General features: G+C 45.0%; 1 protein-coding gene across 4 annotated transcripts in view; it reads right to left on the reverse strand.

Moving 5' to 3' along the window:
• The window catches only part of LOC144671549 (basal cell adhesion molecule-like), a 253,895-nt gene that overhangs the window by 73,439 nt on the left and 165,865 nt on the right, over nucleotides 1-14,591 (reverse strand). For all 4 annotated transcript variants that reach the window (XM_078533520.1, XM_078533528.1, XM_078533506.1 and 1 more), the window contains one exon: nucleotides 1,823-1,950. In XM_078533520.1, the coding sequence (XP_078389646.1) occupies nucleotides 1,823-1,915 (93 nt within the window). In that variant the 5' untranslated portion in view covers nucleotides 1,916-1,950. The remainder of the gene's footprint in view (nucleotides 1-1,822; nucleotides 1,951-14,591) is intronic.

Below are 14,591 nucleotides of genomic sequence, written 5' to 3' on the forward strand. Positions count from 1 at the left end.
GAGGCGTCACTAAATTTGGGTGCTGCCATTTTCCTGTCTTTCGGAAGCATCTGTTGGCTGGATCAGTCCTGGTTTGTAGACATGAAATCAGCTGCACTCCCCTGTGCTTTAAATATGGCGCCTGGAGCTGGCTATTAGCAATTTCCCAAAACATTGCCAGCTTGCAGCTTATAAGACAAAGACACATTCATTAATTGATTTAACATATAATTATTTTCAAATTATCTCCAAATTAATTTAGAATTGAAATCTATATAGTCTCAAAGACTACACTTTCAACATGAAAAATAAACAGTTCTTATAAACATTTTCTCAGAGTCTGAAAAACATCAAACTTTCAAAAACATCAGTTATTTTTGCTGATAATCTTTGTCAGCTGAGAGATAGATTCCATATTACAATATTTTTTCTCATGTCTTCTCATGTCAAGAACACATACCAACAGTCGCAAATAAACAGGACCACATTACCACGGCATCATCCGGTCACACAGTGACAAGTCTGCATCATCGAGGGGTTAGTCACACAGTGAGAGGGCCACACTATCGAAGGGTCAGTCACACAGTGACAGGGCCACACTATCGAAGGGACAGTCACACAGTGACAGGGCCACACTATCGAAGGGTCAGTCACACAGTGACAGGGCCACACTATCGAAGGGTCAGTCACACAGTGACAGGGCCACACTATCGAAGGGACAGTCACACAGTGACAGGGCCGCACTATCGAAGGGTCAGTCACACAGTGACAGGGCCACACTATCGAAGGGTCAGTCACACAGTGACAGGGCCACACTATCGAAGGGTCAGTCACACAGTGACAGGGCCACACTATCGAAGGGTCAGTCACACAGTGACAGGGCCACACTATCGAAGGGTCAGTCACACAGTGACAGGGCCACACTATCGAAGGGTCAGTCACACAGTGACAGGGCCACACTATCGAAGGGTCAGTCACACAGTGACAGGGCCACACTATCGAGGGGTGAGTCACACAGTGACAGGGCCGCATTATCGAAGGGACAGTCACACAGTGACAGGGCCGCATTATCGAAGGGACAGTCACACAGTGACAGGGCCGCACTATCGAGGTGTCAGTCACACAGTGACAGGGCCACACTATCGAGGTGTCAGTCACACAGTGACAGGGCCACACTATCGAAGGGTCAATCTGCCATGCAATGACACGGCTGCGCTATTGAGGAGTCAGTCACACAGTGACAGGACCGCACTATCGAAGGGTCAGTCACACAGTGACAGGGCCACACTATCGAAGGGTCAGTCACACAGTGACAGGGCCACACTATCGAAGGGACAGTCACACAGTGACAGGGCCGCACTATCGAAGGGTCAGTCACACAGTGACAGGGCCACACTATCGAAGGGACAGTCACACTGTGACAGGGCCGCACTATCGAAGGGTCAGTCACACAGTGACAGGGCCACACTATCGAAGGGACAGTCACACAGTGACAGGGCCGCACTATCGAAGGGTCAGTCACACAGTGACAGGGCCACACTATCGAGCAGTCAGTCACACAGTGACAGGGCCACACTATCGAAGGGTCAGTCACACAGTGACAGGGCCACACTATCGAAGGGTCAGTCACACAGTGACAGGGCCACACTATCGAGCAGTCAGTCACACAGTGACAGGGCCGCACTATCGAAGGGTCAGTCACACAGTGACAGGGCCACACTATCGAAGGGACAGTCGCACAGTGACAGGGCCGCACTATCAAGGGTTCTGTTTGGTAGTCACACACTGACAGGATGCTCTTAGGTGAAATCAATCAGTTAAGTGGCAATATCGTGATACTTACAACAAACCACTGGATGTATTTCATAGTGCTCGGGGTAGATATCTCGGGAATGCATGGTATGCTGATGGGCTTTCCGATCTCTGCTTCCACCATAGGTGGTGTAGAAACTTGAACAGTACCATTTATACCTGTGAGCAAAGAGATAACAATGATGTTAATTAACTTCAAATGTTTTATCTGCAGCTCTCAATAGATCTGCTTGCAAAAAAAGAAATTGACAGGTCTACAGAGCATATCAGCAATTGTTACAGAGATGAGTGTTGGGTGTATCAGAGATTGCTAGAGTGAGGAGTGTAGGGTATATCTGTGTTACAATGAGCATTGTGGGCTCCATCAGAATGTTACGGTCAAGAGTATGAGTATCTCAGTGTGCTACAATGAGCAGTACAGTACATCAGGATGTTACAAAAAGGAATGTGGAGTATATTAGTGTTACAGTGAGAGGTGTAGGTTACATCGGCGCATTATAGTGAAAGCTACTGGGTATATCAGAGTATTATAAGGGGTACTTATATCGGTGTTACAATGAAGATTTTGGGGTATATTAGAATTGTTATGGGAGACAAACCCCTATTTTGTAATAAATTGCTGGAACAGAGAAAGAAAGCTGTCTCCCGGAGAATTGTGAGTTTGTTGGATAGAATCAAGTCACCTGGTAAGAGAGTTATCAGAAAATTCAGACAAAGATAAAAATTCTAGGCACCTCTGGGTTGGGAGTGAAACACCCATTCTTTTATAGAAACTGTAGCACACTTATTCGTTGTCAGTGCTTGTCTAATTATACTGTATTTTATTAGGAAACAATTGCCTTATTAAATAGCAGCAACAAAAACCAACTGCTGTTAGAATGAAGTGATTTAGGATGGCTGCCAGCCTTAATAACTGCCTTAATAAGGCATCAATTTTGATGATCTCGAATTAACCAGTACACACCAGCCACAATCAACATCCCCACACTCACTGTGCCTCAGGACAACCTCACTACAAAACATTCCACACTCACACCACCCTCACTATAAACCCCCTCCACACTCACTCCACCCTCACTATAAACCCCCTCCACACTCACACCCACCCTCACTATAAAACCCCTCCACATTCACATCTACCCTCACCATAAACCCCCTCCACACTCACACTCATCTTCACTATAAACCCCCTCCACATTCACACCCACCCTCACTATAAACCCCCTCCACACTCATATCCACCCTCACTATAAACCCCTCCACACATACATCCCACTGTCAATATAAACCACAACACTCACTTGTCAATCTCCATACTCAGTCTTTACAATCTTATTTCATATTTATAATGCATGTGGTTTCATGGAAGGGACCTGCAAAGTTTCCTTTTTTTTATATTCAAACAACACAATGATGTCTCAATTCGGTTAAAACATGTTAAAATCAAATGTTTGCTGGAGATATGATCACGCAAAACCTTCTTGGACCTGACTCACAAAATAACAACTCACCAGCAGCTATGCTTTAACCTTTTATTTTGTCACGGCTGTGGACAGTGTCCCATTACAAACCAATGTGTTGTCAAATAGAATGATCAATGGCTGAACATAGCGGCAACTGAAAGGTTAAACCAATGCTTTTAACCCTCCCCTTCTGAAGAAATATTGGGAATCCTTTATTCTGAGAAGGTAACATGTGTCAATGTCACCATAGCAACTGCCAAGTACCTCCTTGGAAGCAAGTGTTCCCAATACTTCACACGGGGAGACTTTAAAGCATGGATTAACCCTTCAGATGCTGTGTATTCAGCCTTTGATCGTTCTATGTTGTGACACATTGCTTTGTAATGAGACACAATTCACAGAGCCATCAGAAAATATGAGTTGAAAGCACATCTGCTGGTGAGCAAAATTATTTTGCGGATCAGGTCCAAGAAAGTTCTTCCATGTGCCCGTACCTCCAACAAACACTGATTGTTGACTGCACAGAAATAGTGAGGCTAGTATCAACTGGACATAAAACTGCCTGTGGACATTATCTATTATTCAAGCTTTTACCACTTGTGTACACAACCTCTGGATTGCAATTGTCAGCAATTCCTCTCTCCATTTCAGGAACTTATTGTTTTATGGCACTAACTCACAGGTTGACAGCTGTCACTGGCCAGGTTTGCATGTGCAGTAAATGCCCTGATGGCTCAGTCTCTTCAGTCAGTAGGTACCTGAGCTGAACAAACCAGGAAAGCTGCAAATCCAGGGCTGTTTAATTTATCTCAGCTGAACAGGGGTCTGGATCTCCTGGAAATGTGGATGTTGGGTAAGGACAGTGGGGCTATGGTACAGCAACCTTAACTGGAACTTGATTGGATAAGTTACTGTGGCTACAGGAGCAGGACAGAGGCTGGGTATTCTGCAGCGAGTGATTCCCTAAAGCCTTTGCACCAGCTACGAGGCACAAGTCAGAACATGATGGAATATTGTCCACTTGTATGGATGAGTGCAGCTCCAAAAACACTCAATAAGTTCGACTCCATTCAGGACAAAACAGCCCACTTGATCAGCACCCAATCCACCACCAACATACTGTGTCTGCAATGTGAGCCATCTGCAAGATGCACTGCAGCAACTCACCAATGCTTCTTCGATAACACTTTCTTAACCAATGACCTCTAACACATAAAACAAAAAGGGCAGCAGATGTATGAGAACACAATCATCTGCAATCTTCTCTCCAAGATACACGCCATTAAGACTTGGAAATATAACGCTGTTCCTTCACTGTTGCTGGGTCAAAATCTTGGAACTCCCTAACAGTGGGTGTACCTACACCACATGGACTGCAGCGGTTCAAGAAGGCAGCTCACCACCACCTTCTCAAGGGCAATTAGAGGGGCAATAAATTCTGGCCTCGCCAATGATGCCCACATCCCATGGACAAATTTTAAGAATTGAATAGTAATATCAATATTCACTGTCTAGACTAATCCAGAAAGAACAATTATTTTTGTACTGGGGTACTATACTCCATCAAGAGTTAGCATCTTCAGTAAAAAGGGAAAGAAAATTTAGAAAATAATATTGAAGTCTAGGGCATATAAGTGTATGAAATAGCACCAATTCAAGATTGGTACTTCTTAAAAAGGACTGGTTACCCCAGGCTATTGAATGCCATGAGGTCAGACCAGCAATCGCACTGGCAGAAACATAGCAGCAGATCACAGGCTTCTCACACAAGGAACAAGTGGTGCGGTTTGGAGAAGAGAGCATTTAGTTCCAAGATAAAAGAAATAACTTGCATTTATGTACCATCTTTCACAACCTCAGAACATTCCAAAAGGCCCACAAAGAGCAACGTAATAATGATCAGATAATATGTTCTAATGATGTTGGTTGAAGGACCGAGGAGAATTCCCCAGCCTACTTAAAAATAGTGCCATGGAATTTATCATGTTCACCTGAGAGGCCAGACTAGGCCTCTGCATAGTGTCTCATTTGGAAAACAGCACCTCTGACTGTGCAGCACTCTCTCAGTACTGAAATCCAAAGAAGTAAAAAAACACATATTTTTCAAAAACAGATGTGGGACTATCCAGGTGATCAGGTACATGGAATTCATAGCTGTTTTTCCCCCACTTTTTGTAAATCAAGTTAAATCTAAAAACAGAACTTAAAGAAATAACTTATAAAATTTCTGCGCTCAGACAAAAGAGAAAATGCAGGGAGACCGGACTAATTTTAAAAAATTCATTTACAGGATGTGGGTATCGCTGGCTAGGCCAGCATTTATTACCCATCCCTAATTGCCCTTGAGAAGGTGGTGGTGAGCTGCCTTCTTGAACCGCTGCAGTCCCTGTGCTGTAGGTACACCCACAGTGCTGTTAGTGAGGGAGTTCCAGGGAAGGAGATCCAGCGACAATGAAAGAACGGCGATATATTTCCAAGTCAGCGTGGTGAGTGGTTTGGAGGTGAACTTTCAGGTGGTGGTGTTCCCATGTGTCTGCTGCCCTTGTCCTTCTAGATGGTAGTTGAGAGTTTGGAAGGTGCTGTCTAAGGAGCCATGGTGAGTTCATGCAGTGCATCTTGTAGATTTTATACACTGCTGCCACTGTGTGTCGGTGGTGGGAGGAGTGAATGTTTGTGGGTGGGGTGCCAAACAAATGAGTTGCTTTGTCCTAGGTGGTATCAAGCTTCTTGTGTGTTGTGGGAGCTGCACTCATCCAGGCGAGTGGAGAGTATTCCATCACACTCCTGACTTGTGCCTTGTAGATGGTGGACAGGCTTTGGGGAATCAGGAGGTGAGTTAGTCACCACAGGATTCCCAGCCTCTGACCTGCTCTTGTAGCCACAGTATTTATATGGCTGGTCCAGTTCAGTTTCGGGTCAATGGTAAGCCCCAGGATGTTGATAGTGGGGAATTCAGCGATGGTAATGCCATTGAATGTCAAGGGGCGATGGTTGGATTCTCTCATGTTGGAGATGGTCATTGCTTTGCACTTGGGTGGCATGAATGTTACTGGCCACTTGTCAGCCCAAGCCTGGATATTGTCCTGGTCTTTCTGCATTTGGACCTGGACTACTTCAGTATCTGAGGACTCATAAATGGTGCTTAACATTGTGCAATCATCAGCGAACATCCCCACTTCTGACCTTACGATGGAAGGAAGGTCATTGATCAAGCAACTGAAGAAGAACCAAGCAATATGTTTATATTACTAATAAAATTAGTATTATGAAAGAGGTTTCATTGTTAAAAGGTGAAGTTCAAAGAGGTTGTTGATATATTGAGAATTAACATTCAATGGGGCTGGTGGGTATAGCTTCAGTAGTTTTCGGGTGTGCAGGGCAGAGGCAATGTGAGATCAAAAAGGCAGCAGCAAGCCTCGAACTGGCTCCACAGTGAAAGAACCTCATTTTTGAATTCGTAAGGTGAAAATGCTTTGCCTGGTGTTTGGTTAAGTCTATGGGTTGCTGTTGCCTTAAAGATTAGTTTGGGAATTTGTTATAAGTTATGATAATAGTAATTTGTAGCCATGTGTATATATATTTTAATCTGTGTAAATTAATAAAATGTTTCATTTAGTTTAATGTAAAGCCTCGAGAACTAGTGGTCTGATTCCTGAGTCGCATCTCAAACATAACACTTAAAAATATAGGTTATGATAGTTGTTTAAAGTTTCCCTCTGGGATTTTTAAATAACTCAGCTTTACCAGCTGCATCGGTCACAACATGCTCCTTAATGCCACATTTGATCAAATGCTGCCTTGATGTCAAGGTTAGTCACTCTCACCTCACAAAGGATTCATCAAATGCAAAGGATTATTGCCACTTGGGGCAAGGCTGGGAGGGGTGATGCAAACAGAAGATGGTAAGATGTTTCTCTCACTCTCTCTCACACACACACACACACACACACACACAGTGGGGCCTAGGAGAATTGTCGGAAAACTGGTGGCGACGCCCCGTCAGTTCCGTGGGGGAGGGCTGACAGAATCAAGTACCTTCAGGCACTTAAGTGGCCACAGTCAGGCCTTCCCCGTAATTGAGGTCCCTGGTGGCTAAAGTCCTGCCTGCCAAAAGCTGCTGGTCAATCAGAGTGGCTGCTGACAGCACTGCACCAACTAGAGGCCCATGAACATGGGACCCCAAAACAAGATGAGGATGGGATGGGGGTGCTGGGGTGGGGGTTGCAGGAGCAGGGGGGTGTCAGGGGCGAAGGCAGGAGGGTTAGCTTTCAGTGCCTCCGCTCTTTTTCCTTTCCGATGCTGGACCCCCCAATCAGGCACAGGATGTCTGATAATGTGGGAAACCCTCCCTCCCCCACCACCGCCACCTACCTTCCAAGGGTGCGGGAAAGCCATGTAGCTCCTGTTAAAACTCCTGAGGCACCACTAAATTGCACTAGCCTCAGGGTTAATGGGCGTCATTGGCTCATTAATGAGTTTATTTGACATCCCGCCACCGGTGCCGGGAATCCTACACCAACTCTTGCAACCTTCCGACTTATTTGGGGGTGGGGGTGGGGGGTGGGGGGGTGGGGGGGTGGGAATGGAGGTTCTTCTCCCAACGGGAAAGTGACGCGGGGCCTCTCCCGTGATTAAGTGGGCCCAGCTGCCATGGTTCCAGCCGCGATGGGCCGCATTAAATCCATCCCAAACAGAGCACAATTATGACTCACACTAAGCCAGTCTTTATTCTGTGCCGTTGAATCCAGATGTTCCCAATTAAGGACATGAGAATTTGTTCAACCGCTACCAGTTGCAGAAATCTATTTCTGGCTCTCTCTCCCTCCTTTAGCTGTGCTCCATTTGGGGCTCGACAGAGTTCCTAAGTAAGCTTCACAGTCTGTTCAGTAAAAAATTAGCCTTCACATTTTTGGCAGTAAACTCTCAATAGCTGCACTCATTCTGTTTATCCTCACCGGTCAGAAATCAGGCAACTTGATCTGAATGTCAAACATGCGTAATCTGTTAAGGTTAAAATTAGGCATTGGCACAAATATCTGTTAACCCCTACACTGCAAACCCAACCAAAATCTGGGGGTTGAAGTTAAAGTATAAATAAGGACACATGGCTGCATAAAGTAAGAAGACTTTGCAATAACCGTGCTACAGTGCATTGCTATATTATTCCACATAGTGAAAGACGTGCTGTTTTACACTTTAGTTTTACTCACACGTGTGCACACATACCACTCCATTCCCCCCCAATCCAGAAAGTAAACTTTCAAAGGCGTTCGATAAGGTACCGCACGTATGGCTACTTAATAAGATGAGCCCATGGTGCTGGGGTAGTATATTAGCTTGGATAGAGGATTGGCTAACTTATAGAAGACAGAGAGTTGGGAAAAGGTGGGCATTTTCAGGATGCCAACCTGTAACTAGTGGGGTGCCACAGGGATCATTGCTCAATTATTTACAATATAAATTAATGACTTAGATGAGGGAAGTGAATGTACTATCGCCAAATTTGCAGATGACACAAAAATAGGTGGAAAGGCAATTGGTGAAGATGTCACAAGGCGTCTACAGAGGGTTATAAACAGGTTAAGTGAGTGGGCAAAAACTTGGTAGATGGAATATAATGTGGGAAAATGTGAGGTTATGCACTTGGCAGGAAGAACAGAGGAGCTGAATATTATTTAAATTGAGAAAGACTGCAGAAAGCTGCAGCACAGAGGGATTTGGGGGTCCTCGTGCACGAATCCCAAAAAGCTAACATACAAGTTCAGCAGATAATAGGGATTAGAATGTAATAAGGAAGGCAAATGGAATGTTGGCCTTTATTTCAAAGGGAATGGAGTATAAAAATATGGAAGTCTTGCTAAAACTATACAAGGCATAAATTTTGAAATTTATTTAGATCTGTTGTTTCATCTCCACCTTTTAGCCCATTTCGATCCCTTCCCCCCACCCCACCCACACTAGGGCCATCTGCCACTAGCTTGCTTCCCTTAATGTCCCCATTAGCACATCCTTTAGATAATATCACCACCGTCAACACCCCTTTGTCCTTTTGTCTATGACATCTTTGGCAGTCTCTTCTTGGCCTCCACCTATCACTGGCCCCCTATCGAGCTCTCCTGTCCCACCCCCCCTCAACCAGCTTATATTTCATCTCATTTCTCTATTTCCTTAGTTCTGATGAAGAGTCATATGGACTTAAAACGTCAACTGTATTCCTGTCCGCAGATGCTGTCAGACCTGCTGAGTTTTTCCAGGTATTTTTGTTTTTGTTCTAGATTTCCAGCATCCGCGGTATTTTGCTTTTATACAAGGCACTAGTTAAGCCACACCTAGAATACTGTGAACAGTTTTGGTCCCCTTAACTAAGGAAAGATATACTGGTATAAAAGCAAAATACTGCGGATGCTGGAAATCTGAAACAAAAATAATAATAGCTGGAAGAGTCATATGGACTCGAAACATTAACTGTATTCCTCTCCGCAGATACTGTCAGACTGGCTGAGTTTTTCCAGCTATTTTTATTTTTGTTAAAGATGTACTGGCATTAGAAACAGTCCAGAGAAGGTTCACTAGGTTGATTCCGGGTATGGAGGGATTTTCTTATGAGGAGAGGTTGAGTCGGTTGGGCCTGTACTCATTGGAGTTTAGAAGAATGAGAGGCGACCTTATTGAAACATTAAGATCCTTAGGGGAGTTGACTGGGTAGATGCTGAGAGGTTGTTTCCCCTTGTGGGAGAGTCTAGGACCAGAGGACATAATCTCAGAGAAAGGGGGCGCCCATTTAAAACAGAGATGAAGAGGAATTTCTTCTCTCAGAGCGTAGTTAATCTGTGGAATTCTTTACCACAGAGGGCTGTAGAGGCTGGGTTGTTAAGTATATTCAAGGCTGAGATAGACAGATTTTTAATCAGTAAGGGAATCAAGGGTTATGGGAAAAGGCAGGAAAGCAGAGTTGAGGATTATCAGATCAGCCATGATGTCACTGAATGGCAGGGCAGACTCAAGGGGCCAAATGGCCTACTTCTGCTCCTATGCCTTATGGTCTTATGGTCTAAAAAGCTGGACAAAGGCTATGCACCTGGAACATATCTCACCACATGGATTCTATCCTCTCATCAATGTTCTCTTCCTTTCCTCTCTGGTAGCTTTTGATTCCACAAATACTGGTTAGCCTCCAGAACCTCACTCAAAGGTCTGGTCTTTGTGTGTATGTCTGGTCAGCAATGCCTGTATTCTCTTATTGAGGTAGAGTTCTACTGGGACCAGTTTCCTGGGTGGGGTTTCATCCTGTATGATCAGCAGGCTCTTCCATTCTAGTGAGAACAAGGCCTTCAGTGGGCAAGTGTTTGGGGCTTACTGGAGGGAGATGAGCTACAGGAAGAAAGAAGCCTGAAGGCCTTTGCTCCCCCTTCCCAATTGCTGCCCCAGGAAATGGTGAGAGGGGCCTCCATCAGGTGAGGTTCCCACCTCACCTGGCCATTTGCATGCTGCATGCAGGGAAGGAGCAGCCCATGTTGGTTTGGGCAGAGAAGGGAAATCCCAGTTAGGACAATGAGACAACAGTACACTGCATTCACCGCCTTGTTCCTACCTGATTTTAGGTAATTCCCTCAGTGTCTGTAGGCTATTACATCAGAACACACCTAACTGCGATCAGTGCTAGGCAGCAGTGGCAGCAACCAGGCTGATTTTCTTCTTGTGAACCTCAGGATGCTGAGACCAGTTGCAGTTGCCCAACTGCTAGGTGAGCTGAGATCAGCTAACTCACAGAGACAGTCTTCAGAGATCTTTCTGATGGGCTCTTACATTTTAATGCCAGATTGCAGGGTTGGCAATCAGGCTTCATTGAGCAAGCAATTTTCATTGTACCGGGGTGCAAAGCATAGCAAAAATACTAGAAAGCAGGGGCAATCATCAAGAGCATGAGTTGCGTCAGGAAGCTTAGCGAGGCAATACATGAAGAAGCATAGTTCACCCAGTGATACACTTCCCAGCAGGTGCTATGTTGGGTGCCTTAACCCACATGGTCCAGGATCTGTAACACTTGCAGTGTTCAGACGGTGTGAAACTGAACATCACAGCAGAATCCCAGAACACAGTCCTTGTTCATGATGTCACTGACACTGACCCCTTTCACTGTCAGGACTAGACATCCGATATCCATTAAGGCACCACGCTTTTGTGCGCAAGAGCTCAATTATGGTATTTCAAGTGGGCACACAAAGGACTTTGTCCTTCCCCAGTAATGAACATAGATTGAACAGTTATTCAGTTGAAGTTACCACCCATTGTTGAGGCTGTGGTTTGATATCAGTGCTCTCACCTCATTACAGTAATGTCAGTTGCAGAGCATGCAGTCTTGCTCTATGCACTGGATTTTTGATTGTAGTCTGTGTCCGTGTTATAGTCCAGCTGTGGTGCAAATGGAATTCAAGGACAGATCCAGAGCTACGCACATAGGAAATAGGAGTAGGAGGCCATTCAGCCCCTCAAGCCTGCTTTGCCATTCAACTAGATCATGGCTGATCTTCTATCTCAACGGCATTCTCCCGCACTATCGTCATACCCCTTATTGTCTTTACTATCTAGAAATCTATTGATCCCTGGCTTGAACATATTCAATGACTGAACCTCCACAGCATCTGGGCAGAGAATCCCAAAGATTCCCCACCCTCTGAGTGAAGACATTTCTCCTCATGTCAGTCCTAAATGGCCTGCCCCTTATTCTTAGACTGTGTCTCCTGGTTCTAGACCTGCCAGCCAGGGGAAATATCCTTCCTGCATCTGCCCTGTCAAGCTCTGTAAGAATTTTGTACACTTCAATGAGATCATCTCTCATTCTTCTAAACTCTAGAGAATACAGGCCCAGTCTCCTCAATCTCTCCTCATAGGAAAATCCTGCCACTCCAGGAATCAGTCAGGTGAATCTCCATTGCACTCCCTCCAAGGGTAAGTCTACCCTTTCTTAGGTAAGGAGACCAAAACTGTATACAATAATCCAGGTGTGACCTCACCAAGGCTCTATACAATTGCAGCAAGGTATGTTTACTCATGTGCTCAAATCCTCTTGTAATAAAGGTCAACATACCATTGGCCTTCCTAATTGCTTGCTGCACTTACATTTAGCTTTCAGTGACTCATGAACAAGGACACCAAGTCCCTTTGGACATCAACACTTCCCAATCTCTCACATTTAAAAAAATACACTGCATTTCTGTTTTACCTACCAAAATGGATAACTTCACATTTTTCACATTAAATTCCATCTGTCATATTTCTAATATTTCTTTTAACAGCACTAACACGTGGGCAGCTCATCAAATTTTGCGTTTTAACTGTACAAAACTCTCTTAGCAGCACCCGTGGGACCTGCAACATGGTCCTCAGAGCAATTTGAGAAATTCAACAGCAAAGAGGCATCAGAATGAGACTCAATACTAACCGTTGTAGGATAATAGTCCTCTTACAGTAATCACTGCAACTCAGGTAAGGAAGGTCTCCTCTGTGTTCAACTATGATTAAATGGAAAATGAGTTTACAAGTGTCCAAATGTTGTGAGTAACTGTGTTAATGACACATGGTCCATCTCCACAGGCATGTGTACATATTCTGAGGTACTCTCAAGTTCAAGATCCTGTGAAGTGGATACACAGCAGGGTAGTGGACAAAACTCATGGCAAAACTGTCTGTCTCACCTTGGCCTATGGCCTGGGGCTCACTCTACTTCACATCTCTGCTGAAGGCACTGGGGTACCATTGAACAGGTACTCAAATGTCAGTGGAGGAACATTTAGGGGACAGTGATCATTGCATCAAAAGGTTTCGGTTGGCTATGGAAAAGGACACGGAACAAACCAGCGTAAGGATAATTAACTGGGGGCAAGCCAACTTCAATGGGTTAAGAATGGAGCTGACCCAGATAAATTGGAATCAAAGGTTGGCAGGCAAAACTGTAACTGAAAAATGAGCTGCCTTTAAAGAAGAGATAGTTCAGGTGCAGTCAAGGTATATTCCCACAAAAGGGAAAGTTAGGGCAAACAAATCCACAGCTCCCTGGATGACAAAAGATATAGAGATTAAGCCAAAGAAGAAAAAGTGTGCGTATGACAGATGTCAGGTGGATAAAACAACCAAGAGCCAGGCTGAATATTGAAGGGGAATTGAAAAAGCCAATGCGAAAAACAAAGAGAGGGTATGAAAAGAGGCTGGCAGCTAACCTAAAAGGGAATCACAAAGTTTTCTATAGGCATATAAAGAGTAAAAGGATGGTAAAGGAAGTGTGGGGCCAATAAGGGATGAAAAAAGGGATTTACACATGGAGAGAGGGTGTAGCTGAGTATTAAATGAATATTTTGCATCCGTCTTTACCAAGGAAGAAGATGCTACCCAAGCCATGGTGAAAGAGGAGGTATTCAGACACTAGAAGGGCTTAAAATTGATAAGGAGGTTTTGGATAGGCTGTCTGTACTTAAAGGGCTGGATCTTCCAGTTGGCAAGCGGGGGCGGGGCCCACTCACCGACACATAAAATGATGTCGGGTTGACATCAGATGGAACTCCCGATGTCACCCCCTGTCATTTCCATTTTCAGGTCGGCGGGGGTGCAGCTGAGTCAGCTGCGGGCTCACTGACCTGTCAACGGCCTATTGAGGCCATTGAAAAAGTAATTAAAGTCATTAATAGACCTGCCCGTCCAACCTTAAGGTTGGTGGTCAGGCCGGGAGCCCTGGTGGGCTTCGGAAAAAGCATCAAACCTCATCCACGGGCGGGATGAGGTTTCATGAGGGTATTTAAATCTTTAAGAAAGGTTTCAATAAAACTTATGGACATATCCCAACTCATGTGACACTATCACATGAGGGAACATGGCAGGGAAAATTTTTAAAGATGTTTAATGAAAGTTTTCATTAAAACTTAGCCTCAGGGGGATCTGTGCGCTCTTTTGCGCGCATGCACGAAAAAGCACATTCCTGGCTGAGGGAATCCCCCCCTCCCCCGCCTGCACAGGGAGCGCATAGCGCTTCCTGGCAGACGTCACGCTGGGCGGGCCTTAACTGGTCCACCCAGGCAAAATGGCAGCGCGCCCCCAATCGGGGATGCCGATCGGAGGCGCGCCCACCTGCGCCCGCTTCCATACTTCCCCCCCGCCATTCCCCCCTAACAGGTGGAAAATTTTTCCCAAAGTTAATAAAGCACTAGGACCAAGGATCCTGAGGGAAGTGAGAATGGTAACTGTAGAGGTACTGGCTATAATTTTCTGCTCTTTCTTAGACTCAGGAGTGTGGCCAGAGAACTGGACAATTGCAAATGTTACACCTTTGTTGAAAAAAGGGTGTAA

Source organism: Cetorhinus maximus, chromosome 2 (assembly GCF_964194155.1).
Source record: "Cetorhinus maximus chromosome 2, sCetMax3.hap1.1, whole genome shotgun sequence".
Classification (NCBI taxonomy): Eukaryota; Metazoa; Chordata; class Chondrichthyes; order Lamniformes; family Cetorhinidae; genus Cetorhinus; species Cetorhinus maximus.